The 27,959-nt window shown below is 35.4% G+C and overlaps 2 protein-coding genes across 2 annotated transcripts; both read right to left on the minus strand.

The window, feature by feature from the left end:
• Nucleotides 1-437: 437 nt before the first annotated feature.
• Nucleotides 438-12,883, minus strand: LOC113312788. Its single transcript, XM_026561524.1, has 5 exons — nucleotides 11,929-12,883; nucleotides 1,479-1,597; nucleotides 1,279-1,387; nucleotides 1,059-1,224; nucleotides 438-957 (listed from the first exon to the last, which is right to left on the minus strand). The coding sequence occupies exons 1-5, from the start codon at nucleotides 12,881-12,883 to the stop codon at nucleotides 438-440; spliced, it is 1,869 nt and encodes a 622-aa protein (XP_026417309.1).
• Nucleotides 12,884-12,928: 45 nt separating this feature from the next.
• Nucleotides 12,929-15,618, minus strand: LOC113312789. Its single transcript, XM_026561525.1, has 4 exons — nucleotides 15,443-15,618; nucleotides 15,168-15,333; nucleotides 14,830-15,120; nucleotides 12,929-14,578 (listed from the first exon to the last, which is right to left on the minus strand). Exons 1-4 carry the CDS (start codon nucleotides 15,616-15,618, stop codon nucleotides 12,929-12,931), a joined length of 2,283 nt encoding a protein of 760 aa, XP_026417310.1.
• Nucleotides 15,619-27,959: the final 12,341 nt, after the last annotated feature.

Here is a 27,959-nt window from a genome sequence, read left to right on the forward strand (position 1 = left end):
GTTGGATAATCTTATTCATTTCCAAGAAAAGGTATGTATCAAGGTCACAAGAAGAGTATGAGTTAAAGGAAACATTTCTTCTTACACAATAACATGTTGTCGGGAAGAAAGGAAAAAAAAAGTCATGTAAGAAGTAAATGAATATACACTACTAACAACTTGACTGTACTGACTAAGCCTATGATACTAGATGATGGTGTACATTCAACACATTATATTAATTATTAAAGGGTGCGTGTATGTTACATTTTTTTTTTGTCAGAATCACACATTATATTAATTATTAAAGAGTCAAATTACAACAAAAGTAAACTTACTCAAAGCTAAAACAGAAGAAAAGCTTCCTCAAGCTATATAAAATTTTAGCAAAATCTAAACAAAAGTAAACTTACTCAAAGCTAAAACAGAAGAAAAGCTTCCTCAAGCTATATAAAATTTTAGCAAAATCTAAAGTACTCAACTCCAGGCATTTCAATTCTTTTGAGAAAATCTGGCCTCCCCGTATGACATTGTCTTTCTCCTGCTAACAAGAGAGCACCTCTTTTGGCTGTTGTATCAGCAGAGAAATTAGCTTCCCTGAAACAGTGTTCAAACATGATTTCTTGCAAATGTTTAAGAGCCTTCATCCACCTAGCTTTAAGGAACCATGGAACTTGCTGTTTTTTAAATTCAGTAATAACAGATTGAGAATCTGACCTGATGATGATTCTTTGACATTTCCAAAACACAGCAAGTTCAGCTGCACAGACAACTGGATACACTTCAGCAATATAATTTGTTGTTGTACCAAGGCCACAAGTCAGAGTACCAATAACTTGACATAAATGATCCCTAACAACAATCCCAAAACCTGCAACACCTGGATTGCCTATGGAAGCACCATCACAGCAGAAAAGAGTGAATTCACTACTTGGAGGAGACCACTGACATGCTTTAATACTCTGAAATTTTGAGTTCCTAGGATCAACTTGAAGAAGGAAATGATTTGCAGATCATAATTTTGGCTCCATTTAGTGTCATTCATTCTAAGTCCACCTTTATTAACTAACTTCAATAACCTGCATTTGAAGTTTGGTGTGCTAGGAGCAAATCCTTCAAAGAATCTTTTATTTTTTTGAAACCAGAGTTCCTTAAGACATGCACAAGCAGTTGTAATCCAGATTTGTTGTACAATTGGACTTTTGTTAGCAGCACCTCTCCATATGTCATCAAAGCACTTGGGAACTGTAAAATTGAAGTGAGAACACAACCAATTCCAGATATGTAAACTGAACTTACAGTTCCAGAGAAGATGATCCATATTGTCTTCAGCTTCCTCACAGATACAACATCTTGAAACCATCTCATATCCATAGTTGACCATTTTAACATCATCAATATATGTTCCCTGAAGGAGTTTCCAGATATTGCTGGCTATGCTAGGATGCAAAAAGTTATTCCAAATATGTTTAGACCCAATGAACTGTAGGTTCTCTTACCCTCAACAAATTTGCAGCTTCTGAAACTGAGAATACTCCTTTAAGATTCACCTGCCAAATGAGTTCATCTTGACAACCAGTATCTGGGAGATTGAGAGAAGAAATTGCATTTTGAATGACTGCAGGAATTTTCCAGATGCCATTAGATAATTGTGACAACCCAGATTTTCGGACTTCCAGCGGATACTGATTCGACCTTGTGGGTCGGGTTCGATCTCGCTAGCAAGTCCAAATTTCATGACAACCACTCGTGTAGGATCAGATTTTTCGTTTAAGAAGATTTTAATAAACACAAAACTCAACTCAAATGATATTTTTTAATTAAATATAATATTATTTTTAAAATCACAAAACTTAAAATAATAATTACAAAATCAAAGTATATTAAAACAAACCAACTCTCTGGTTTAATTCAAAATTGCGCTAAGCCCAAATCCCCATGATAAATAATAATTTCTTTTACGTCTAGCGTTTCTTCATTCTCTGTGGAAAAGGGAGAAAGAGGAGTGAGCAAACCATAGCCCAGTAGGAAGTTTCCAAAAATAATAGAGTGCATCGAAAATCAAACACATGCAACCGATATTATAATTAAAACCATGCATAAAAATTCACAATAATACTTACACCATTTTAACCATAAATATATAACACTTTCTTACTCAAATATTCAACATTAAAATCTAGATCATTAATCTAGTTGTCATAGTTATTCCGGTAAACAAACCACTACTATTCCCCAAACAGTCTTCTTTTTCTTTCTTCAAATGATTCTTAATCTAATTGTCAGAGTTATTCCGGTAAACAAATCATTACTGTTCCCCGAACACTCTTCCAAGGGTAGCCACCAGTGGTGGGATGCCATAAAGGCCTGACATTTCAGCAGCAAACATATATATTAATTCTTAATCTATTTGTCAGAATTATTCCGGTAAACAAACCTGAGAAAGCGGGGGTCTAACAACACCACCCAATATTTCGCTTAGCAATCTGTATGGACTAACTCCGAAACACTTTCTAGAGAATCAACTAGACAGAGTCAGACTCAATCTAGGTAAAAGTATCTCAAGGAGTTAATATCTCTCTCTTGTTTTGATTTACTCAAGCTAATAGAAATCAGCGAGTCTTTAATAAAATACAAGGAATAACTTGGACGGTACCAAAGACCAATGTCCAAGGATCAATCAATGTTAATCAACAACCAAAGGTTGGATTATACTAATTGATGATCTAACGCACAACCTGTATTATTTCAATTATAAAGATAAAACAATATAATGCGGAAATTGAAATAACACAGACACCGGAAATTCTGTTAACGAGGAAACCGCAAATTCAGAAAAACCCCGGGACCTAGTACAGACTGAACACACACTGTATTAAGCCGCTACATACACTAGCCTACTCCAAGCTAACTTCGAACTGGACTGTAGTTGAACCCCAATCAGTCTCCCACTGATCCAAGGTACAGTTGTACTCCCTACGCCTCTAATCCCAGCAGGATACTGCGCACTTGATTCCCTTAGCTGATCTCACCCACAACTAAGAGTTGCTACGACCCAAAATCGCAGGCTTTGACAATAAACAAATCTGTCTCACACAAACAAGTCTATCAAAGGATCAATTTGTCTCCCACAGAAAAACCCTAAAGTTTTTGTTCCGTCTTTTGATAATAATCAAGGTCAACATGAACCAATTGATAATCCTATCTTATATTCCCGAAGAACAACCTAGATTAATCAATCACCTCACAACAATCTTAATCGTATGGTAGCGAAACAAGATGTTGTGGAATCACAAACAATGAGACGGAGATGTTTGTGATTACTTTTTATATCTTGCCTATCGGAGATATCAAATCTCAAGCCAATCAATCTGATTGTACTCGGACGATAGAAGATGCAAGATCAGATCACACAACTACGATAAAAGTAGTATCGTTCTGGCTTCACAATCCCAATGAAGTCTTTAAGTCGTTAACCTGGTTTTAGAAGAAGAAAACCAAAGGTTAAAGGAGAACCGACTCTAGTAGGCAAACTAGTATCACACGTAAGGTGTGGAGATTAGTTTTGCACAATATTAGATGTCTCCTTTATATAGTCTTTCAAATCAGGGTTTTGCCTTGGTAACAAGGCAATGAATATTGACCGTTAGATGAAAACCTGATTTAGATTCAAGCTAATATTTCTCACTTGTTAGATCGAAAACTTAGCTTGTTATACACAAATGAATTGCAGGCTTCTAGGTTTGTTAACCGTGCCCAAACGTGTACATTGTTGGTTCAACAATAGTTAACCAAAAGGTTAGCCATATGAGCATTTCACATCAACCATGTTCTTCTTCACCATAACTAGTTCAAATGACTCAAATGAACTAGTTAGAGAGTTTTTCAATTGCAAGGAAATCTTATGTAACTACACAAGACACAATTGAAGCAAAGATGATTTGATTCACTTGAATCGGTTCATGAACTTTTATAGCCACGGTTTGTAAACTGCATTCCTTAGTATTTTTAAAGTTTATGTTCAGAAATCATCTTCAAATATATAACCTTCTCAAGTTCGCATACTAGGTTCGCGGACTTAAGGCACCGGACAGAGTTTACAAACTCCAGCAGAAATTCTCGGGATAAGAACTTCGCCGGTTCGCTGACTGGGTTCACAGACTTAGCTCACGCAAGTAGTTTGTCAACTCCAGCAGAAATTCTCGATTTTGAGAACTTCGTCAGTTCACGGACTGAGTTCGCGGACTTGGCACTTGCCATTTTTCCGGTTCTCTTGATCAATAAAGTTCGAAAACTTTCGTTCAAGGAATAGGACTTATACATAAATGTGTTTCCACAACAATGCTTATGTCCATCATTGGTTATGTAACCTAAACTCTCATTCCAATCATTGAAACATTCTTAGAGGACGTTATACAGTTGTTACACCATTTCTCGTCAAAGCAATTTTCAAAGTGATTGAAACATATCATGACTTTCGTCACTAGGTAAAGATAAACTTGGTCGAAGCGAAAAGCTTACCAACACATATTTAGAAATATAGATAGGCGAGGTATACTCGTATCGAAATACCAAATGTGTATAATCTAAGTCTATATATAGCATACGAATTTTTGTCTCAAGAAGTAGGAGATAGAGTAGATAGACTTTTGAGTGACAGATAACTTCAAGTCTTTACATACCTCTTAGTCGAGAAGTTCCACCGGTTCCTTGAGTAGTTCTTCTACTTGTATGATGAATCGCCATGAAGTCCTTGAGCTCAACTACACTTTCTATCCTAGTCTGAGACTTAGCTATAGTAGACTAGAAATCAAGACTTATAGTTTTGATCACTAACATTGACAAACATGCTTGAGATAGCAACGCATGCGAGTTCGACCGAGCAATGCTCTAACAATCTCCCCATTTGTAATTTTAGTGACAAAACTATCAATACATATGGAATACAAAAAAGATAAAGAAACTTAAGAGCTCCTATTCCACATGTTTAATCTTCAACATTCCTCGAAATCTTCGTTACTTCCAAGTACTCCAATGATCCCAATGGTTGTAAGTTTAGCATCACCGCGGTTGAAGATCCGTAGCTATAACAATGAGAAAGCATCGGTCTCGATCATTGTTATACAGTGTCATAGTATTATTACACAGCGTCAAAGTTCAACCGTATCACAACCTCAACAATAATACTATGGTGATATGTATCACTCCCCCTTAGTCAATACTCCATCTCACATGGAAACCGCTCCCCCTTACATAATGACCCGAAGACCATATGTATTTGTAGTGTGAACTACATATTAATTCCCCCCCTTTTTGTCAATAAAATTGGCAAAGGTATAAGAACGGGATCATAATGAAATTTCCGTAAGAGACATTTCATGACTAAAAAGAAAGAACAGAAATCATCTTATTTAGATGAAATCATATAGCCGAAGCTAATAGCATTCATCAAGGAGTTTAAAGATACAAGATAACCCCTCTAAAATTCCATAGCCGCACACCCCTCAAGATATGACCATTAAGCACAAGTTCAAAAGAACTCTCCCCCATTTGATGTCATTCCCGAAAGAACAACAAGAGCGACCTTAATTTCAAAAGAAAAGAAGGATTTTATTGGACACCAAAAACCATGAGAATGATTTTTTATATCCAAAAACTCAATCAAATTAATCACAAGTAAAACCCGTGATTAATTTAATCGGTATACACAATCAAATCAAACACAAAAAGTGATCAATTCAATTGTTTGTGCTCAACATAAGAAAACTCATGGAGACACAAAAATACTCAACTAGATTAATCACAAGAGAACCCATAATTAATCTACTTGGAATACACAACCAAACTAATTACGAAAGTTATCAATTTAATTGTCAATTGTTTTGCTCGACATAAGAAAACTTACGGAGCAATAACTAAATAACCAAACAAGATGATTAATTTAGTTCAAGATGCTCAACATAAAGTACCTTACGGAACAACCAACAAAGCTAATCAAAAAATAATCAACTTGTTTGTATCGTGCTCAACATAAGACACATTACGGAGCCTCACAGTAATACATACGAATATGGATCAGGGATGATCAATACTGCGGAATACACAAAGATTCGTTATATCTTCAATCATTATTTGCATAACAACAAAAATAGACATAATCCTTGAAAACAAAATATTTTAACCTATCTTCCATCAACATAATTGACAATATAGGCTTAACTTTTGTATTTGTCAAAAGTCCATTCATCCTTTTACCAGTACGTGAATACCAAACACGAATGACTTTACTTTTGACAAAGTATGGGACCTTCAAGTTCACGGACGCAAACATACATATCCCGTAACAAGTTGCAATATAAAAAATCATAAAGATTAATACTGCAAAAACATCATCCTCCAAATATGTTTAGAATTTTATACCAATGAACCTAAGAAATAACACAAGAAGGTGAAAAATAATAGCTATGTATAGTCACAATCATTGCTATTCAAGCACTAGTTATTCTTCCAACTAAACCAAAAAGAAGACATACTAGGCAACAATAAACAATACTCAGTTTTTAATAACCAAAGAAACTAAGCCTTGTCAGCAACTAGAGATCGAATATGGGCGAGTTCATCAGTTTCCTTCTTTAGTTCATCTTTCAGAAAAACAAGATTTCTTGTTGCAATCCCAAGATGTTCTCGTACTACTTCAAAGTCTTGAAGAAGATTTCCTACCAGTTGTGAAGACATCTGAACTGGTAGGTTGTTTTCATGATCAACTGCATGAAAGCATGATATGGAGACATCAATCAACTCACTGGTTTTGCCCGGCTTGACTTCAACAATCTTGTTCCTCCCTTCCATTGTGCACAAAAACTCAATAGAATCTTCTGACCTTATGGAACCCAATATTTACAAGGTATTCCAAAAACCCTAGGAACCATGGAGTTTGTGTGGGTCTGGTACGTGTGCTTGCGGTCAAAACACATGTGACACCAAAGAAGAGAAAGAACCAAAGAGATACAAGAGAGTGTTGTCAAGTGGCAAACACTAGGTGAAGGGATGAAAAAGAAAACTTTAAGCAACAACTTGGTACACTCCTGCTAGTTTTCTCAAGATGAGCATCTTGAGAACAAAGAGCATCCCTCTTTGTTAAAAGAAGGATGCAACCTTATACCGTCATGGTGTACTAAGATGAGCATCTTGCTAATCAATATTCACTCCTCCTCTTCCTTTATCAAGGATATTCAAAAAGACATTACTAGTCATAGCTGAAGGAGTTTTATAAGAAAAAGGTTAGAAGTACCTGAGTCAGTTGTTTTCCATGTTTTCTTGATGCTCCGTTTGAGTCTGTTTACACTGATTTTTAGATCTGAGACTCGATTGTTGATATGTAAGAAGTCTGGAGCGGAAGTCTTGGATTTGCAGCTTTCTTCAGGGCGAGATGAGGAACTCAACTTTTCTTTATTTCTCCTATGCCTTTTTGTTCTTGCAGGGTCAGTCACCCTTTCACCACTCTTTCTTCTTCCATTGTAGGCATTTTTTGTTTTGAACATACAATTAAGAAAGGACTTATCACAGTGCTTTCCTTGAGTGTTTAAAGTGCCTTTTCCAACTATGTGTGAAACCGGTTTCATGACTTCTTTAGACATCCAAGTAAGAATGTTGTGAAACTTTTCATTCCTCAACCGATAACGACATCTTTTTTCAGAATGTCCTTTATTCCCGCAGTAATAGAAGTTCAAGGAATTATTTTTAACCGTCCTCTTTTGAGCAGATTTAGAAGGAGCAGAATTCTTGTTTTTGGGACCATTGCAAGCTGCCAAAGTTTTTTCACATGGAGAATCATCACTAGCTTTAACAAAGTTGATCTCACTAGTTTTTGGAGCGTCTATTCCTTTATATCCCAGATCACGTGTATCACGGTGTTCTTTACATGCTCCAAGCATAGAAGACAATTTTGTAGAGCTAAAATTGAATCTACTCAGATTCTCTTCCAGTGATTTTACTTTGTTAAGAGCAGCTGCAAGCTCAGTCTCCAAGAATTTTTCTTTGGCGAGAAGACTGCGCTCTTTGTCGCTAAAATGCTTTTGTTGAGAGTCATATCTTGCTTCAGTTTCTGCAAGTCTTTCTTTCAACATGAAGAGATTTCGAAAAACATTATCACATTCAGATTTTTTTGTGCGTACATCTTCTTCACAATATTTAACGATAGATTGTAAGAGTTTATCCACCATCATATCCGTTAAAGAGTTTCCTCAGCTTTCTGTTTTCTTGACAAAGAGGACCCATGTATTTACTCAAGCAGGTTGTTGACTTCTTTTCTTTCAATGCACGATCAAACAGCTTGAAATATTGAGAGACTTCCTCATCAACACTTTGTCCTTCTTCTGAATCACTATCATCAGAAAGATCATCCAACTGTTCCTCAAGAGATTTTTTCCAGTCGAAAGTAGATTCAGTCAGTGGACAAGTCTTTGAGTTTTTCTCAGAAGTTTCGACCCTTTGAGACTCATGTGAATAGCTCTGAACTGGCGTTGCGTTATCAGAGATGTACTTATCGTTCATAGAGTCAGATCGCTACAAACGCAGACTTGTAAGGTCTTGAACGTGTTTGCCTGCTCTGATATTTGAAAAAACGGGGGTCTAAAAACACCACCCAATATTTCGCTTAGCAATCTGTATGGACTAACTCCGAAACACTTTCTAGAGAATCAACTAGACAAAGTCAGACTCAATCTAGGTAAAAGTATCTCAAGGAGTTAATATCTCTCTCTTGTTTTGATTTACTCAAGCTAATAGAAATCAGCGAGTCTTTAATCAGATACAAGGAATAACTTGGACGGTACCAAAGACCAATGTCCAAGGATCAATCAATGTTAATCAACAACCAAAGGTTGGATTATACTAATTGATGATCTAACGCACAACCTGTATTATTTCAATTATAAAGATAAAACAATATAATGCGGAAATTAAAATAACACAGACACCAGAAATTCTGTTAACGAGGAAACCGCAAATTCAGAAAAACCCCGGGACCTAGTACAGACTGAACACACACTGTATTAAGCCGCTACATACACTAGCCTACTCCAAGCTAACTTCGGACTGGACTGTAGTTGAACCCCAATCAGTCTCCCACTGATCCAAGGTACAGTTGTACTCCCTACGCCTCTAATCCCAGGAGGATACTGCGCACTTGATTCCCTTAGCTGATCTCACCCACAACTAAGAGTTGCTACGACCCAAAATCGCAGGCTTTGACAATAAACAAATCTGTCTCACACAGACAAGTCTATCAAAGGATCAATCTGTCTCCCACAGAAAAACCCTAAAGTTTTTGTTCCGTGTTTTGATAATAATCAAGGTCAACATGAACCAATTGATAATCCTATCTTATATTCCCGAAGAACAACCTAGATTAATCAATCACCTCACAACAATATTAATCGTATGGTAGCGAAACAAGATGTTGTGGAATCACAAACAATGAGACGAAGATGTTTGTGATTACTTTTTATATCTTTCCTATCGGAGATATCAAATCTCAAGCCAATCAATCTGATTGTACTCGTACGATAGAAGATGCAAGATCAGATCACACAACTACGATAAAAGTAGTATCGGTCTGGCTTCACAATCCCAATGAAGTCTTTAAGTCATTAACCTGGTTTTAGAAGAAGAAAACCAAAGGTTAAAGGAAAACCGACTCTAGTAGGCAAACTAGTATCACACTTAAGGCGTGGGGATTAGTTTTGCGCAATACTAGATGTCTCCTTAATATAGTCTTTCAAATCAGGGTTTTGCCGGTTCGCGGACTTAGCTCACGCAAGTAGTTTGTCAACTCCAGCAGAAATTCTCGGGTTTGAGAACTTTGGCAGTTCGCGGACTGAGTTCGCGGATTTGGCACTTGTCATTCTTCCGGTTCTCTTGATCAACAAAGTTAGAAAACTTTGGTTCAAGGAATAGGACTTATACATAAATGTGTTTCCACAGCAATGCTTATGTCCATCAATGGTTATGTAATCTAAACTCTCATTCCAATCATTGAAACATTCTTAGAGGACGTTATATAGTTGTTACGCCATTTCTCGTCAAAGTAATTTTCAAAGTGATTGAAACATATCATGACTTTCGTCACTAGGTAAAGATAAACTTGGTCGAAGCGAAAAGCTTACCAACACATATTTCGAAATATAGATAGGCGAGGTATACTCGGCTCGAAATACCAAATGTGTATAATCTAAGTCTATATATAGCATACGACTTTTTGTCTCAAGAAGTAGGAGATAGAGTAGATAGACTTTTGAGTGACAGATAAGTTCAAGTCTTCACATACCTCTTTGTCGAGAAGTTCCACCGGTTCCTTCAGTAGTTCTTCTACTTGTATGATGAATCGCCATAAAGTCCTTGAGCTCAACTACACTTTCTATCCTAGTCCGAGACTTAGCTATAGTAAACTAGAAATCAAGACTTATAGTTTTGATCACTAACATTGACAAACATGCTTTAGATAGCAACGCATGCGAGTTCGACCGAGCAATGCTCTAACAAAACCATTATTGTTCCCCGAACAGTCTTCCCAGGGTTGCCACCAGTGGTGCGATGCCATAAAGGCCTGACATTTCAGCAGCAGATATATACATTTTTTTTTTCCTAGAACTCATTTCAAATCAGTGCATTTAATCCTATACGTACCAAACCGAATCCCAAAGAACTAACCGAAGTAAACCCCATTCAAATGCATTAAACTCACTTTCGCCAATCTAAATTCACTTCCATTCACTAATGTAATGCATCAAAGTGACTTTTACAAACAAAAACTCAATTTCATTCACTAGTAGTATAATGCATCAAATCAATTTTCACAACCCAAAAACTCAATAAATATGCATTAATATATTTCCTATTTTGAGAAAAACATTACTACCTACATTAAATGTAAACTAAAAATCTAGAAGAATTTAACAATAATGGTTAATAATCAATATATAGAACTCACAAATAAATCAATTTATACAAACATAATAAATTTAAAACAAACATCATGATTATTAGCTTGAAATCAAAAAGAAACCAATATAATTTTAATTCTAAAATAAGTTTTGATTTTGATATTAGGTAGAAACCCCCTACCTCAAATAGCTTTCCAAAACCTTGATTCAATAGCAACACCTTTTTCCAAGAATAATAAATCATATGCTTTTATTTTTATCTTCTTCTATAATATAAATAAACCATGAAAAGAATGTAGTGAAAGTGATAGGTAAAAGAGATTTGATTATCTTTTGTTGTTTTGAAAAGAAAAATGAGAGAGAAAAGAGAAAATGAAAGAGAAAGAGAGAAGGTGAAAGTGGTGTTTATCTTTTGTTTTGTTTTCTCTTTTGTTGTTTTATGGAAGTAGAAGAAAACAAAAAGAGAAGGAAAGAGAGATGAAAGTGATTGCTAAAAGTGTTTTGGGTTTCTGTGCTAAAGACAAAAGAGAAGAGGGAAGAAGAAAAGGACGCCTCTTTTTCTTTTTCTTTATTTCACACGGTTTTGGTAAACAAAACCCTAACCAACTATTATCTACCACTCAAATTTTGATAAGGGATATTTCTTTGATAAATACACCCTATTATTTATCTATATGCACCCAAGACATACATTATTACTAAAAATCCATAAAATGCATATTTCTAGCAAAATATATACACGTCACACCTCATAATCACTACGTAATTAAAACTCATAAACTATTTTATTTTTTTGGCAATCATAAATATGTTCAAAAATAAATATAGTTTTTTTTCAAATTAAATATTAACTAAAATCCAAATAAAATAATGTAGATGAGTTTAAGGCGCGAAAACCGTATTAAGAAAATTACGGGGTTTTACAATAATAAATCAGACACTCTCATCTGGATATTGTCTTTAACAAATTGGATATAACCAATTTTCTCAATTAAAGGAATGTTACCAATCCAAGTATCAAACCAAGCAGAGATTTGATGTCCATCACCAATGCACCATTTCAGATCATCCTTTAAGTAGCCCCAAGCCCATCTTAGGCCAGGCCAAACAGAAGAAAGTTGCCAATTGTCTCTCCAAACTCCATTTTTATTCATATATTTTGCTTTGAAGAATAAGGCCCGATCATCATTTGACTTCATTATCCTCCACATCATCTTCATCAAAAGTGATTTATTTATAACTTCAAGCCTATGAATACCAAGACCTCCTTCACTGTAAGGAGTGCACACTCTTTTCCATGCCAAAATATTATATTTCCTAGTATCTCCCTCACCTGACCAAAGAAAATTCCTGATAATCTTTTCACAGATTTTGATGATTGAAGCAGGCCACTTATAAACAACCATGTTGTATATTGGCATACTGTTGAGTACAGATTTAATTAATACCAACCTATCTTGAAAAGACAACATTCTCCCTTTCCATCCTGCTAGCTTTTTTTGCAACATTTCAACTATTGGCCAAACAGTAGAAGACTTAACTCTCCCTGGTGCTAAAATGACTCCTAGATATTTATCAGGAAACTCACTAACTTCCATTTTTAACCATTCTTTAATCTGCATCTTTCTTTGACTTGAAGTGCCATCAATAAAACACTTACTTTTGCCTCTATTTATGAGTTGACCTGAGAAACTTTGATAAGTATCCAGTAACTGAGTAAGATTCTCTATACTTTTTTTGGCACCATTTAAGAAAATGAACACATCATCTGCAAAAAACAAATGTGTAAGACGAATTCCATTTCTGATTACCATTGGAGCTATTTTCTTTTCCTGGACAGATGCAGATAAATACCTACTTAAAGCATCTTCCATTAAGACAAAGAGAATTGGAGATAAGGGATCTCCTTGTCTTAATCCCCTACCCACTGAAAAGAAACCACAAGGACCACCATTAACCATGACTGAAATTTTTGCAGATTTGAAGAGAGTGTATAATCATTCACATCAGGATTCAGTAAAGCCAAATTTCTGAAGTACTTGAAACAAAAAATGCCAGCTGACTGAATCATATGCTTGTGAAATGTCAAGTTTGAGAGCTACATTACCCCCCCCTCTCTTCTTTTTCATTTCATTAACCAATTCTGAAGCTAGAAGAATCTGTTGTTGAATGATTCTACCCTTAACATATGTTGCTTGCTGAGGAGATATTAGTTTAGCCATTAAAACACTCATTCTGTTGGTGATAAGCTTTGTAAAGATTTTAAAACTCACATTTCTTAAACCAATTGGTCTGAACTGACTTGGAGTTTTAGCACCATCAACTTTTGGAAGCAAGACTAAGAAATTTGAGTTTAATCCTTTAGGAATGTACCTTCTTCTCCAGCAAAATTGAATGGCTTGAATCACATCTTCTTTTATTATATGCCAGCAGGCTCTGTTAAAACAACCTGAAAAACCATCAGGCCCAGGTGAGCTATCTGGATCCATACTAAAAATGGTTGCTCTAATTTTCTCCTCTTCAGGAATGACATCTAGCATCTTTTGATCTTCATCTGTAATAACCTGAGGAATGTGTTTTAACAAAAACTCATCAACTGTTACTGCTTGAAATTTGAATTTTTGTCCATAAAATTTAACCAATTCATCTGCAATTTTTCCTTGGTCTGAGATGATTTCACCATTTGCAGTCTTCAACTCACTAATACAGTTCTTTGCTTGCCTAATTTTGAGCATTGTATGAAAGAAGTTGGTGTTAGCTGCTCCCTCTTTAATCCACTTAACTCTGGATTTTGTTTTTAATAATGAGCTTAAGTGAACTTCCTGTGAATTATGTAGATTCTGAGCTTCAACCAATTTTTCTAAGGCTTCAACATCATTAGGATTATTATCAGAGTGCTGCATAGCTTCATTTAATTTAGTTTCAGCTTCTTTAATTTGTGTATGCACATTGCCAAAGACATTCCAATTCCATTCTCTTAGAACATTTTTCAATTTTTTAAGCTTACTTTGAAAAACAAATGCAGGATCTCCCTCTATCAATTCAGACCAACAATCTTGAACTACTTTCATAAATGTAGGATGAGATATCCACATTTTTTGGAATTTTTGAGAAACATTCTTAGGCTTGGGAATGTTAGCACAACCATCAAGGAGAGGAGCATGATCTGAATCAATCCTTAAACCAACCTTGTACCCCCAATCTGCATATTTTTGCAACCAAATATTATTGAACATTGCTCTATCCAAGCAGCATAAGATTCTTTTATTGCCATATTGACAGTTAGACCAAGAAAATTGTAACCCAGTTTTAGGAGCTTGTAAAAGTTCACAATTGTCTAAACAAGTAGTAAAGTCTAACATTGCTCTTCTATTTGGACTTCTACACCCAAACTTTTCATTAGGTGAAACCACAGCATTGAAATCACCTATAACCAGCCAAGATTTATTCATAACACTAATTACTTCCATTTCAGACCAGAGAATTCTTCTTTGAATATAACCAACATGAGCATGAACACCAGATATTAAACTACCTCCCACATCCACTGTAATCATTTGGCTAGACATTGAGATGACAGTTGGAGTAGATAAAGCTTGATTCCAGAATAACCAAATATTTCCTTTATTATTTGAAATAGAATTATGTATCACCATCTTTTGCATTCCAGGTAAATTTAACTTATTGTAGAATGAAGAACTACATTTTATTTTTGGTTTAGGAATCCAAACTAGAGAAGGAGAAAAATTATTAACTAAAGACCACAATTTATTCTGAGCCCTTGGTCTCTTAAGGCACCTTAAATTCCAAAATAGGACTTTCATGGTTTGGATTGGAGGTTCCTTGTACCCCCTTTTCCTTGATTTTTTATAAAATTATATTTGATAGGATTCCGTGTAGAAGTTACCTTAACATCAGTTGCTTCTTTAGGAATTTTAGGTTGACTTGATGATGATGGAGGGGGTGGTCTTTGAACAACTCTAGACCAAGAAGTAATTGGAACTTGTTGCATTGAGGTAGAACCATTCTTTCCATCAATAAAATTTATCATACTTTTCTCTATTGCATTGTCTTCAGCTATTTGTCGAACTTTTTCAGGTTCCAAAGGAACATGTTGAGGAGTACATATTACTTTTTCTGCATCATTTATGTCCCCAAGAGGACCAAAAGCTCCACATGAAATAACAATATTTGTGCTCTGATGATTTAGCTCATTAACCAGGATTTGTGTAACTGGAGTCTCACAGATATCAAGTTTTGTTGGAGTAACTTTTTCACCAATGTTGAAGTTGATGGAGTAAAATTTTCTTGACCACTCGCTTCTTTTGAATGATCACCAATATCAAACTTCTCCCTGACTGTATTATTAACATTTTTTTGGAATGCTTGATGTATGTTGAGTTGTTGTATCCTGTGAATTTTTAAACCTGCATTCCATATGCAAGTGACCAACAATTTTGCATCTATCACAAAACTTAGGAGGTTTTGTTAGAATCACACTTTGCATAAATCCTCCAAACCTTGGTATTGTTTTTGCTAAATCAATATTCACCAACACTCTAGCATAGTATCCATTATCATAACTGAGGGTAGCTTCATCAACTTTAATTGGATCACCTAGAGCTCTGCAAATTGTGAAGAGAGTTTTTTCATCCCAATATTCTAAACTGAGTCCTGGAAGATGAACCCAAATCATTGCTGATGATGTTCTATGATTTTTCAGGCCTGAAATCTGGAATCCAGTTACGAATCCATAAAACTTGGTTGAAAAGTTCCCATTTGCCAGATTTGATACTCATCATGTCTCTTTCATTATCAAGCTTAATAGTGAAGAAACCTTTACCAAGAGGAATCATTTTGCATTGACCTTCAAGTTTCTATTGATTCTTCAGAATTAAAACAACATCAGAGAATTTCAATTTTTTAAGATCCAAACGACCAATTAATGAAAATTTCCAAGCATTACAACGTTCTTCTGAGTTATTAGTAAGATCTATTGATGGACTTTCTACAGGACATGTAACCAAATCCACAAATGATGAACCCATTTCTGAATTCAAGTTATTTGCCATTAAAGAGTGAAAATTACCCTAATTAACCTAAATAAGAAGTACGAGAGTAATTAAGAGAACCAATGAAGAAGTAAAACATCAATCATGAGATTTCACCTGAATTAATGATGTGCTACCATGTATGTTACATATGCCCAACTTGGTAAGTGAATCGTTGAATATTGTATTTGATACGGCTTTGGTCAAAATATCCGCCAATTGTTGTTCCATACGAATATACGGTACTTCAATTAAATTTTCTTCGAATTTCTCATAAATGAAGTTCCTATCAATTTGCACATGCTTCGTTCTATCATGTTGCACCAGATTTTCTGAAATTTTGATTCTTGACTGGTTATCACAAAATAAATTTCTCGGATTTTCAGGAGAAAAATCAAACTCCCCCATAAGCCTTTTCAACCATAATAATCAGTAGATGCCTTTAACCATTGCCCTATATTCTGCTTCAGCACTAGACAAAGAAACAACATGTTGTTTCTTAGATTTCCAAGTTATTAAATTTCCTCCGACAAAGATAAAATACCGAGATGTCGATCTTCTCATATCACCTTTACCTACCCAGTCTGAGCCAGTGTAACCCTAAACATCAAGATGTCCATGTTTCAAAAACATCAAACCTTTACCTGGTGTCGATTTCAAATATCTCAGTACCCTTATGACTGTATCCATATGTTGTTGGCCCGGATAATGCATAAATCTGTTTATAATACTTACTGCATATGCAATATCAGGCCTTGTACGAGAAAGATAAATCAAACGTCCAACCAACCTTTGATATTGGCCGTTGTTAGGTGGTATTTGATCAGAACACTCTTCTATCCCATGATTATGTTCCATATGAGATCCAATTAGCTCACAACCAAGCATACCAATTTCCTTCAATAATTCAATCACGTATTCTCGCCGAGGCAAGAAAATACCTTTATCAGATAGTGTAACTTCAATTCCCAATAAATAATTAGTCCACCCAAATCCTTCATCTCAAACTCAGCATACAAACAACTTTTCAGGTTATACTCATCTTTTTTGGATCATTTCCTGTTACCACCATATCATCTACATAGATAATGAAAGCAGTTACCTTATCACCTACTTTTTTTTAAGAACAAAGTATGATCAACATTACTCTGTATATAACCAAATTTCTTCGCTGCTAGACAAAATCTACCAAACCATGCTCCGAGACATTTTTTCAGACCGTATAAAGCCTTATTTAGCTTACAAACAACATCAATATTGTTTGGAACATTGTAAACTGGAAGTAATGACATGTAGATTTGTTATTGCAAATTACCATGTAAAAAGGCAGCATTTATATTCTATTATTTGTAGACAACAACACATGAATAGTATTGATTTTCGCAGCAAGAGCAAATGTCTCTTGATAATCAATACCATAAGTTTGGGTAAATCCTTTAGCCACAAGTCTTGCTTTGTACCTATTAATGAAGCCATCTAGTTATGTTTGATGGCATAGAACCACCTGCAACCAACTGTTTGCTTCCTCCTGATAATGAACATATTTACCGCGCCAGCCCATTTCGGATTAGATAGAGCTTATTATTGTGCATTTCTGAGAATAATCATATCGCCCATCTAACTGACAAACGCCTCGCCGTCTTATGATAATCTATGAAAAACGATCCGGTAGAACTCCACAATTACTCCTTTGTGCTAACTAGTACCTGTCGGTGTCAGTAGTTAGTTCACAAGAATTGTCAGTATTAATCGAACAATCTAAGGGATATCAACAAGAGGATAACTGGTTGTATATACTGTTGTTGAAAAAACGAGGCAGTCTTCTAGAACAAAAGTTTCGATATCTTGAACTGTTTCTGCGGATTGCATAATGGTCTGTCCCAAATCGGTGGAAGCTGGATAATTACTTGAACTTTCTTCTACGACAAAAAGATATAACCCCTTATTACTTGGAAATAAATCTATCCAATTCAATTCTTCACTGTTGTTTTCTCCCTAAAGAGGAGAACTGGAATCATATGTTTAGTAAAACTTCTCATGCTAAAAGAAGGTAATATCCATTCTAACATAAAATTTGCGAGTAATAGGATGATAACACCTGAAAAAGCGGGGGTCTAACAACACCACCCAATAATTCAATTATCAATATGTATGGACTAATTCCGAAATACTTTACTAGAGAATCAACTAGACAGTCAGACTCAATCTAGATAAAAGTATCTCAAGGAGTTAATATCTCTCTCTTGATTTGATTTTTACTCAAGCTAAAAACAATAGCGAGTCTTTATCAAATACAAGGAATAAATTGGACGGTACCAAAGACCAATGTCCAAGGATCAATCAATATCAATCAACAACCAAAGGTTGGATTTCCAATTGATGATCACGAACGCACAACCTGTATTATTTCAATTATATAAAATATAATGTGGAAAAGAAATAACACAGACACCAGAAATTTTGTTAACGAGGAAACCACAAATGCAGAAAAACCCCGGGACCTAGTCCAGATTGAATACACACTGTATTAAGCCGCTACAGACACTAGCCTACTCCAAGCTAACTTCGGACTGGACTATAGTTGAACCCCAATCAGTCTCCCACCGATCCAAGGTACAGTTGTACTCCTACGCCTCTGATCCCAGCAGGATACTGCGCACTTGATTCCCTTAGATGATCTCACCCACAACCAAGAGTTGTTGCAACCCAAAATCGCAGACTTGATAATAAACAGATCTGTCTCACATAGAAAAGTCTATCAAAGGATAAATATGTCTCCCACGGATAAACCCTAGGTTTTGTTCCGTCTTTTGATATAAAATCAAGGTGAACAGGAACCAATTGATAATCTGGTCTTATATTCCCGAAGAACAGCCTAGATTAATCAATCACCTCTCTACAATCATTCCTGACTACACAAGCGGTTTGTCGAGGAATCACAAACAGCGAGACGAAGATATTTGTGACTTCTTTATCTTGCCTATCGGAGAACTCTCACGATCTCAAGTCAATCAATAGATTGTACTCGTACGATAGAAGATGCAAGATCATATCACACAACTACGATAAAGTAGTATCGGTCTGGCTTCACAATCCCAGTGAAGTCTTTAAGTCGTTAACCTGATTTTAGAGAAGAAAATCAAAGGTTAATGGAGATCGACTCTAGCGGGCGCACTAGTAGCACACAGACGTGTGGGGATTAGTTTTGCACAATGCTAGATGTCTCCTTTATATATCCTTCAAATCAGGGTTTTTCCTTAGGTACAAAGAAATCTTTATTCACCGTTGGATGAAAACCTGATTTAGATTCAAGCTAATATTTCTCAACCGTTAGATCGAAAACTTAGCTTGTCACACACACTTTGGTAAACGTTTACTGGGTTCGTGAAAACCATGCCCAAACGTGTACGTGTATGTTGGTTCAACATAGTAACCCAAAAAGGTCAACCATATGAGCATTTCATATTAACCTTGTTCTTCTTCACCATAACTAGTTCAATTGAATCAAATAAACTAGTTAAAGAGTTGTTCAATTGCTATGAGATCTTATGTAACTACAAAAGACACAATTGAAACAAAGATGATTCGATTAGATTGAATCGACTCATGAACATTATAGCCACGGTTTGCATAAAGAATTCGTTAGTAATTTAAGTTTCATGTTCAGAGCACATCTTTAGATCATAACCTCTTAAGTTCACAAACAAGTTCGCGGACTTAAGTTAATCGGTTGAGTTTTCCAAACTCAGCAGAAATTCTCGGAAAGAGAACTTCCGCCAGTTCGCGGAATGGGTTCGCGGACTTAGCACACAAACGAGTTTTGGAAAATCCAGCAGAAATTCTCGGTCGAGAACTTCCTATAGTTCGCGGACTTGGCAAGCCAATTCCACAATCCTCCCGATTTCTCTTGATCAACAAAGTTCGAAAACTTCGGTTCAAGGAATACATGGTTATGTAATCTAAACTCTCATTTCAATTATTGAGACATTCTCAGAGGACGTTATGTAGCTATTATTCACAAACCGATTCACGTCAGAGCAATTCTCAAAGTGATTGAAACTTTTTATGACTTTCGTCACTAGGTGAAGATAAACTTGATCAAAGCGAAACGCTTTACCAGCACATGATTTCGAGATATAGATAGGCGAGATATACTCGGATCGAAATATCAAATGTGTATAATCTAGTCTATATAGCATACGACTTTTGTCTCATAAGAAGTAGGAGATAGAAGAGATAGACTTTTGAGTGATATATAAGCTCAAGTCTCCACATACCTTTTTGTTGATGAAGTTCCACGGTTCCTTGTATAGATCTTCGTCATTGTATGATGAATCGCCATGAAGTCCTTGAGCTCAACTACACTTTTCAATCCTAGTCCGAGACTTAGATATGTAGGCTAGAAATCAAGACTTATAGTTTTGATCACTAACATTGACAAACATGCTTGAGATAGCAACGCATGCGAGGTCGACCGAGCTATGCTCTAACAATCTCCCCCTTTGTCAATTTTAGTGACAAAACTATTAATACATATGGAATACAAAAAAGATAAACTTTAGTGGCTCCTATTCCATAGTCTAATCTTCAACGTTCTCGAAATCTTCGTCCTTCCAAGTACTCCAATGATCCCAAAGGTTGTAAGTTTAGCATCACCGTTGTTGAAGATCCGTAGCTATAACAATGAGAGAAATCGAGATTCTCGATCATTATTATACAGTGTCATAGTATTATTATGTAATGTCAAAGTCCAATTATATCACGACTTTAACAATAATACTACGGTGATATGTATCACTCCCTCTTAGTCAATACTCCATCTCGATCATGGAAACCACCCCCCCTTACACAATGATCCGAAAACCATATGTATTTGTAGTGTGAACTACAATATTTCTCCCCCTTTTTGTCAATAAAATTGGAAAAGGTACAAGAATGGGATCATAATGAAATTTCCACAAGAGACATTTCATGACCAAAAGAAAAATACATACCAACTTAATTTAGATGCAATCTAATAGCCGAAGCTAACATCATTCATCAAGGAGTTTTAAGATACAAGATAACCCCTATAAAATTCCACAGCCGCACTCCTCGCAAGATATTACCATTAAGCACAAGTTAAAAAGAACTCTCCCCCATTTGATGTCATTCCCGAGAGAACAACAAGAACGACCTTAATTTCGAAAGAAAAGAAGGATTTTTTAATTTGGACACCAAAAACCATAGGAATGATTTTCTATATCCAAAGCTCAACCAAATTAATCACAAGTAAACCCATGATTAATTCAATTGAAAACGCAACTAAATCAAACCACAAAAGTGATCAATTTAATTGAAAGTGCTCAACATAAGTAAACTTACGGAGCTACGACTAAGTCAATCATATGGAGATGACTAACTTAACCGTTTAAATACTCAACATAAGGAAAACCTTACGGAATATACGACTACACTAACCAATAAAACATGATAGTGTAACCTTTCATATACTCAACACAAGAGCTTGTGGAATATATGAAAACTCAACTAGATTAATTACAAGAGAACCTATAATTAATCTAATTGGAATACAAACAACCAAACTAATCACCGAAGTAATCAATTTAATTATTTTGGGCTCAACATAAGAGAACTTGTGGAACCCCGACTAAGTTCATCATAGAATATGACAACCTTAACCGTACATGTACTCAATATAAGAAAGAAAACTTATGGAGTACAAACTAAATAACCAAACTAGTTGACTAATTTAGTTCCTAATGCTCGACATATAGCATCTTATGGAACAACCAACAAAGCCAAGGTAAATCGACTTAGTTGTAAGGTGCTCAACATAAGACACACAATGGAGCCTTCACGGTAAAACATAAAAAAATGGATCAATGAAGATCAATACCGTGGATAACATACAATGATCTATTCTATTTTCCATCATAACGACATAATAGACTTTATCCTTGTCAAACAAAAGACTTTATCCTAGTTTCCATCAAATACATGATTGCATAGGCATAACTTTTGTATATGTCAAAAGTCCATTCGTCCTTTCATCAATACGAATACCGATTCATGAACGACTTTACTTTTGACCGCAATATGGGACCTTCAAGTTCACGGACGCAAAAAATACATATCCAATAAAAATATTGCCATATCACAAACCATTAAAATACTGCAATAAACATCATCCTCCAAATATTTCTAGAATTTAATACCAATAAACCTAAAAAATAACACAAGAAGATGAAAACAAAAATAGTTATGTCTAATCACAATCATCGTTATTCAACGCACTAGTTATTCTTCCAACTAATCCAAAAAGAAGACATCCTAGGCATTCATGAACTTTTCCAAAGTTTCTTCAGAGAACTCCTTCTCATTATTGAAGAGTTCATTAACAAATGGATCATTAAACTCCTTCAAGTCTTTTGAAAACACTGTCAACTTACTGAGTTCTTTTTCTAGTTTTCGTACAGTGTTTGTAGATTGAGTCAACATTCGTTCATAGTGAACAATATTTTCTAAGGATACAGAAATTCGAGATTTTAAGCTGTTTCTTTTGTTGATGAAATATTTTACCAGGTTCCTGAAATTTTCATCACTTTGATACGAAGACAAGAACCAGTTTAAGGAAGGATTTTCACCATTAATTGTAGCCTTCACTTTCTTCAAACCTGTGGAGGGGATCCCAGTACTCCGACGTACGTTAGCTGCCAGGGTTGCATTCTTGCTTGTGTTGCATCTAGTAACGGGTGCCATGGAACAAAAGCTTTTGAGATACACCGTCCGTGAACAACTGAAACCCTGGACAAGCAAAAGCTTTTGTATTTTTAGAGATTTATATAGGTAAAAACAAAAATAACCAAAAATACACTTGTTGAGCCAAAAGACGCAAATCCCCATTTTCTAAAGACAAACATGGGGACGCGAACTTCTAGGGTTAGGAAGACATGATGAGATCAAAAAGCTCCGCACTTTCTAAGTCGTTAACTTGATTTTAGAGAAGAAAATCAAAGGTTAATGGAGATCGACTCTAGCGGGCGCACTAGTAGCACACATACGTGTGGGGATTAGTTTTGCACAATGCTAGATGTCTCCTTTATATATCCTTCAAATCAGGGTTTTGCCTTAGGTACAAAGCACTCCTTATTCACCGTTAGATGAAAACCTGATTTAGATTCAAGCTAATATTTCTCAACCGTTAGATACAAAACTTAGCTTGTCACACACACTTTGGTAAACGTTTACTGGGTTCGTGAAAACCATGCCCAAACGTGTACGTGTATGTTGGTTCAACATAGTAACCCAAAAAGGTCAACCATATGAAAATTTCATATTAACCTTGTTCTTCTTCACCATAATTAGTTCAATTGACTCAAATGAACTAGTTAAAGAGTTATTCAATTGCTATGAGATCTTATGTAACTACACAAGACACAATTGAAATAAAGATGATTCGATTCGATTGAATCGGCTCATGAACTTTATAGCCACGGTTTGCATAAAGCATTCCTTAGTAATTTAAGTATCATGTTCAGAGCACATCTTTAGATCATAACCTCTTAAGTTCACAAACAAGTTCGCGGACTTAAGTTAATCGGTTAAGTTTTCCAAACTCAGCAGAAATTCTCGGAAAGAGAACTTCCGCCAGTTCGCGGACTGGGTTCGTGGACTTAGCACACAAACGAATTTTGGAAAATCCATCACAAATTCTCGGTCGAGAACTTCCGATAGTTCGAGGACTGAGTCTGCGGACTGGGTTCGCGGACTTGGCAAGCCAATTCCACAATCCTCCCGATTTCTCTTGATAAACAAAGTTCGAAAACTTCGGTTCAAGGAATACATGGTTATGTAATCTAAACTCTCATTTCAATCATTGAGACATTCTCAGAGGACGCTATGTAGTCGTTATTCACAAACCGATTCACGTCAGAGCAATTCTCAAAGTGATTGAAACTTTTCATGACTTTCGTCACTAGGTGAAGATAAACTTGATCAAAAAGAAACGCTTTACCAACACATGATTTCGAGATATATATAGGCGAGATATACTCGGCTCGAAATATCAAATGTGTATGATCTAGTCTATATAGCATACGACTTTTGTCTCATAAGAAGTAGGGGATATAAGCGATAGACTTTTGAGTGATAGATAAGTTCAAGTCTCCACATACCTTTTTGTTGATGAAGTTCCACGGTTCCTTGTATAGATCTTCGTCGTTGTATGATGAATCGCCATGAAGTCCTTGAGCTCAACTACACTTTTCTATCCTAGTCCGAGACTTAGCTATGCAGGCTAGAAATCAAGACTTATAGTTTTGATCACTAACATTGACAAACATGCTTGAGATAGCAACGTATGCGAGGTCGACCGAGCTATGCTCTAACAACACCTGTAACCCTTTTGGTACGAATGATAACCAATGAATACACATTTTAGAGCACTTAGGTCAAGCTTGCTGCACAAGTTTTGTTGTATGTGGACATAAACAACACATCCGAACAATTATAGAGGAAGTTTAAGTTGAGAAGGATTTATCGCAAATGAAGCTAATTTATCCAAAGGTGTTTGAAATTTATAAACACCAGTTGGTACACGATTAAGAAGATATACCGCAATACTGATAGCTTATTTCCAGAAATGTGAGATCATGTTTGCTCCAATTAAACAAGCTCTAGCAAGTAATTACCAATTTTTTCTCTCTGCCACACCATTGTGTTGTGGCGTAGACGGTCAAGTAGTCTCATAAATTCACCCATGTTCAAGGAAATAATCTTGTAAAACTTCATTAATATATTCGTCACTATTAAATCAGAAACGAATGACCTTTAGAGTGGTGGAAATTGTGTTTGAATCATTACAGAAAAGGTTGAAAATATCAGTTGCATCACTTTTTATTTTTCGTCAAATAAAGCCAAGTCATATGAGTGCAATCATCGACAAACAGAACAAACCAACGAAATCCTGAATTACTAATACTTCAACAAGGTCCCCAAACATCAGAATGAACCAAAGAAAATTGAACTAATCTTCTGTTAAGACCATCAGGATAAGTATCATGGTGGCTCTTTTCTAAGATGCAAGTTTCATAATTAAACTCAAAAGGTCTGTAGGTCGAAAATAAGGTTGGAAATAAATTGTGTAAATAACCAAATGAAACGTGACCCGCCATAATAGCACCTGATCTTCATATGCACGAGGGGACCCCTTGGCTGATAAAAAATGTCCTTCACACACATCATCTACATTATACAACCTCCCTCTCTTAATACCACGCGCAATTATCTTCACATTGCTGAAATCCTGGAGAAAACAGAAAGTCGAATAGATTAATACTACGCAATTTGATTGTGTAGTCACTTGTGGTACTAATACAAAATTATTAGAAAGAGAAGGAATCAACAGAGTATATTCTAAAGTCAAGGAATAATTCAAATCAACTACCCCAGCTCCAGCAATTGGATATGGAACGCCATTGGAATTATATAGTTGAGCAGTCAGATGCACATGCATCTAACAAGATAGATGCTCAAATGTCATGCGATTAACGGCACCGGAGTTTCTCCATTCGATCACTAAACTCTTTTTTCTTCTAAAAGAAAAGGCTTGAGATTCGTTCTCTATGGTACTCAAGACTTGATCAGCGGAAAAAAAAGGCAATTGTTTGTGTGGCCGATTTAGCAGAAGTTAAGAAAATGACGAATATGGGTGGGTTTGAAGTTGTTATAATGATAAAGTTGTTACCACTTTTGGATAGATATATTCTGGTACTAGGTATACTAGTTTGTCGCCCGTGCTATGCACGGTTCAATGTCTCGCTATGTTTTAAAATTAGTTTCGTACAAAACAAATGAATATTATTACAAATCTAATAAAATTTCAATATGTTCACAATCTTACGGAATATAAAGCAGATGAATATCATTAAAAATCTAATAAAATTTCAATATTTTTACAATCCTACGGAGTAAAAACTAACAAAACTACGGAGGAAAAACTAACAAAACATTGAATAAACTGATAAAAACCCAATACAATATGAAAAAATAATTAAAAAAGCATGGACTCAATATCCTTATAAACTAAATAAAACTACATTGCGATTATACGAAAAATCAATGTAATTAGGAAAGATTGTGATATACTAATCCAAATATTGTTGGGTATTTAGCGGTGAGTAAATTGTCTATAAAATGGTATGAACATCATGTAAACTTTTTTTATTTATTTCCTTTTTCTTTTCTTTGTTAAAATTTTTAACAAAGGTATAGTTTTGAAATTGCAACCATGTCGACCGTTCACTATTGGCATGAATATTGGATGAAAATCATGTCGATTCTTGACTTTGTTTTTTATATTTCATCTAAGAATCAATACAATCTAAAATCAATTACTAACTAATAATATAATCTAATAACTAATATAAATAATTAACAACTAATTAAATAAGGGCAATTTAGTCATAATATCTTTCTTTCTTTCTTTTTTTCTTTGGTCATAAGAGTTTTATTAAACAATATATGTACATTTATTTTCCTTCCCATATGCGAAACAGAATGAGTACTTGTCTGTGCACGAAGTACATGATCATTTTGGACTTGTTGGGTGGGTAAAATATAAATGTTCGTCATGTCCTGCATTTTATTTGCTATTACTATTAAATGCATTACTCTACTGGCAAACTGGCAAACACAATAAAGTTATAAAGACGGTACCCCAGAATACATAGATGTGTCCCCCAATCACAGTTAGTCCACTCAATAGTACCCAGCGGTATGTTTCCCAGTTACGGATGTTATGTCATTTTTTGTAAAATTTTGTAATTTTAAGTCCTGTTTGACCCAAGTGGAACCACTCTTCTCAGCCTAAGCCATAATTTCAACTAATCCCAGTGTAGGGGATCCGAAAGTCCGAAGTTTCCTCACTCACATCTCCATTGCGCAAGGACACGAAATAAAGATAGCTTCAACTAAACGCTTCCTGTAAAAAGACTTTCAATGAATGCCGCGTGGGCACAGAAATGAAAAGACTGCAACGTAAGAAAAACAATATGACTGTATACATTTACTTAAAGTTGATGCTAGCCGAGCAACAATATAAGCTGAAATCATGAAATCATATCAGTATTCCTAGCTTGAATTGAGTTAGCATAAATACATCTAACATGATATGTTTCCCCCATAACACACCTTAGATGGACATTTGAGTATGAATGAACAAACACATCATATCAGAAACAAAAACAAATTCCCAATAAAATCGATTTTATTTTTGGTCCAATAAGTGGATTTTCACTTCTAGTCCAAACATAGACCTAAATATTGGAACATTCATTACAGGATGACATAAATATTACTACCAGAACCATCACAACCATTCTTTATTCTAACATAGTATATCATTTCCCAGGAAATAGTATATAAAATTTCCAAAAATTCTCACCTCCAAGTCCTTATCATCACGACCATGATCTCCTAGCGAAATCTCATTAGAATATACCATTATTAATGCATTAAAATGCTTGGGAATTTTCCTGTCATCATTTCAGTGATGACGAAGTAATATCTTGACGACATTTAAAGGCTACACCTCTCAAATGTGAACATATACAGAAACAGGACCGTGTTTCCATTTTTTAGTATATATATATATATATGGATTTCACTCGTTCTCAAGCATTTTGGGTTAAAGACTTATCTATCATGGCTGATCGTAGATCTAAACCAATGAAAAAAGAGAAAAATATTGCACATCCATCACAAGGAGCTTATGCAAAGGAAAACGGACACTGGGAAGTGACTTACACGGTAGAATAACACAGATAAGCATAAAATTTGTGGAGAAAGCCGGATCTCACTCTACGGATGAATTCATTTGTAAATCAAAACTTTGTATTTGAACCACGTGAGAGAGATTATTACCTTTTATAATGTTGTGGGTGAAAAAGCGGGGATCTAACAACACCAGTCAATATTTCGCTTA

Source organism: Papaver somniferum, chromosome 9 (genome assembly GCF_003573695.1).
Source record: "Papaver somniferum cultivar HN1 chromosome 9, ASM357369v1, whole genome shotgun sequence".
NCBI lineage: Eukaryota > Viridiplantae > Streptophyta > Magnoliopsida > Ranunculales > Papaveraceae > Papaver > Papaver somniferum.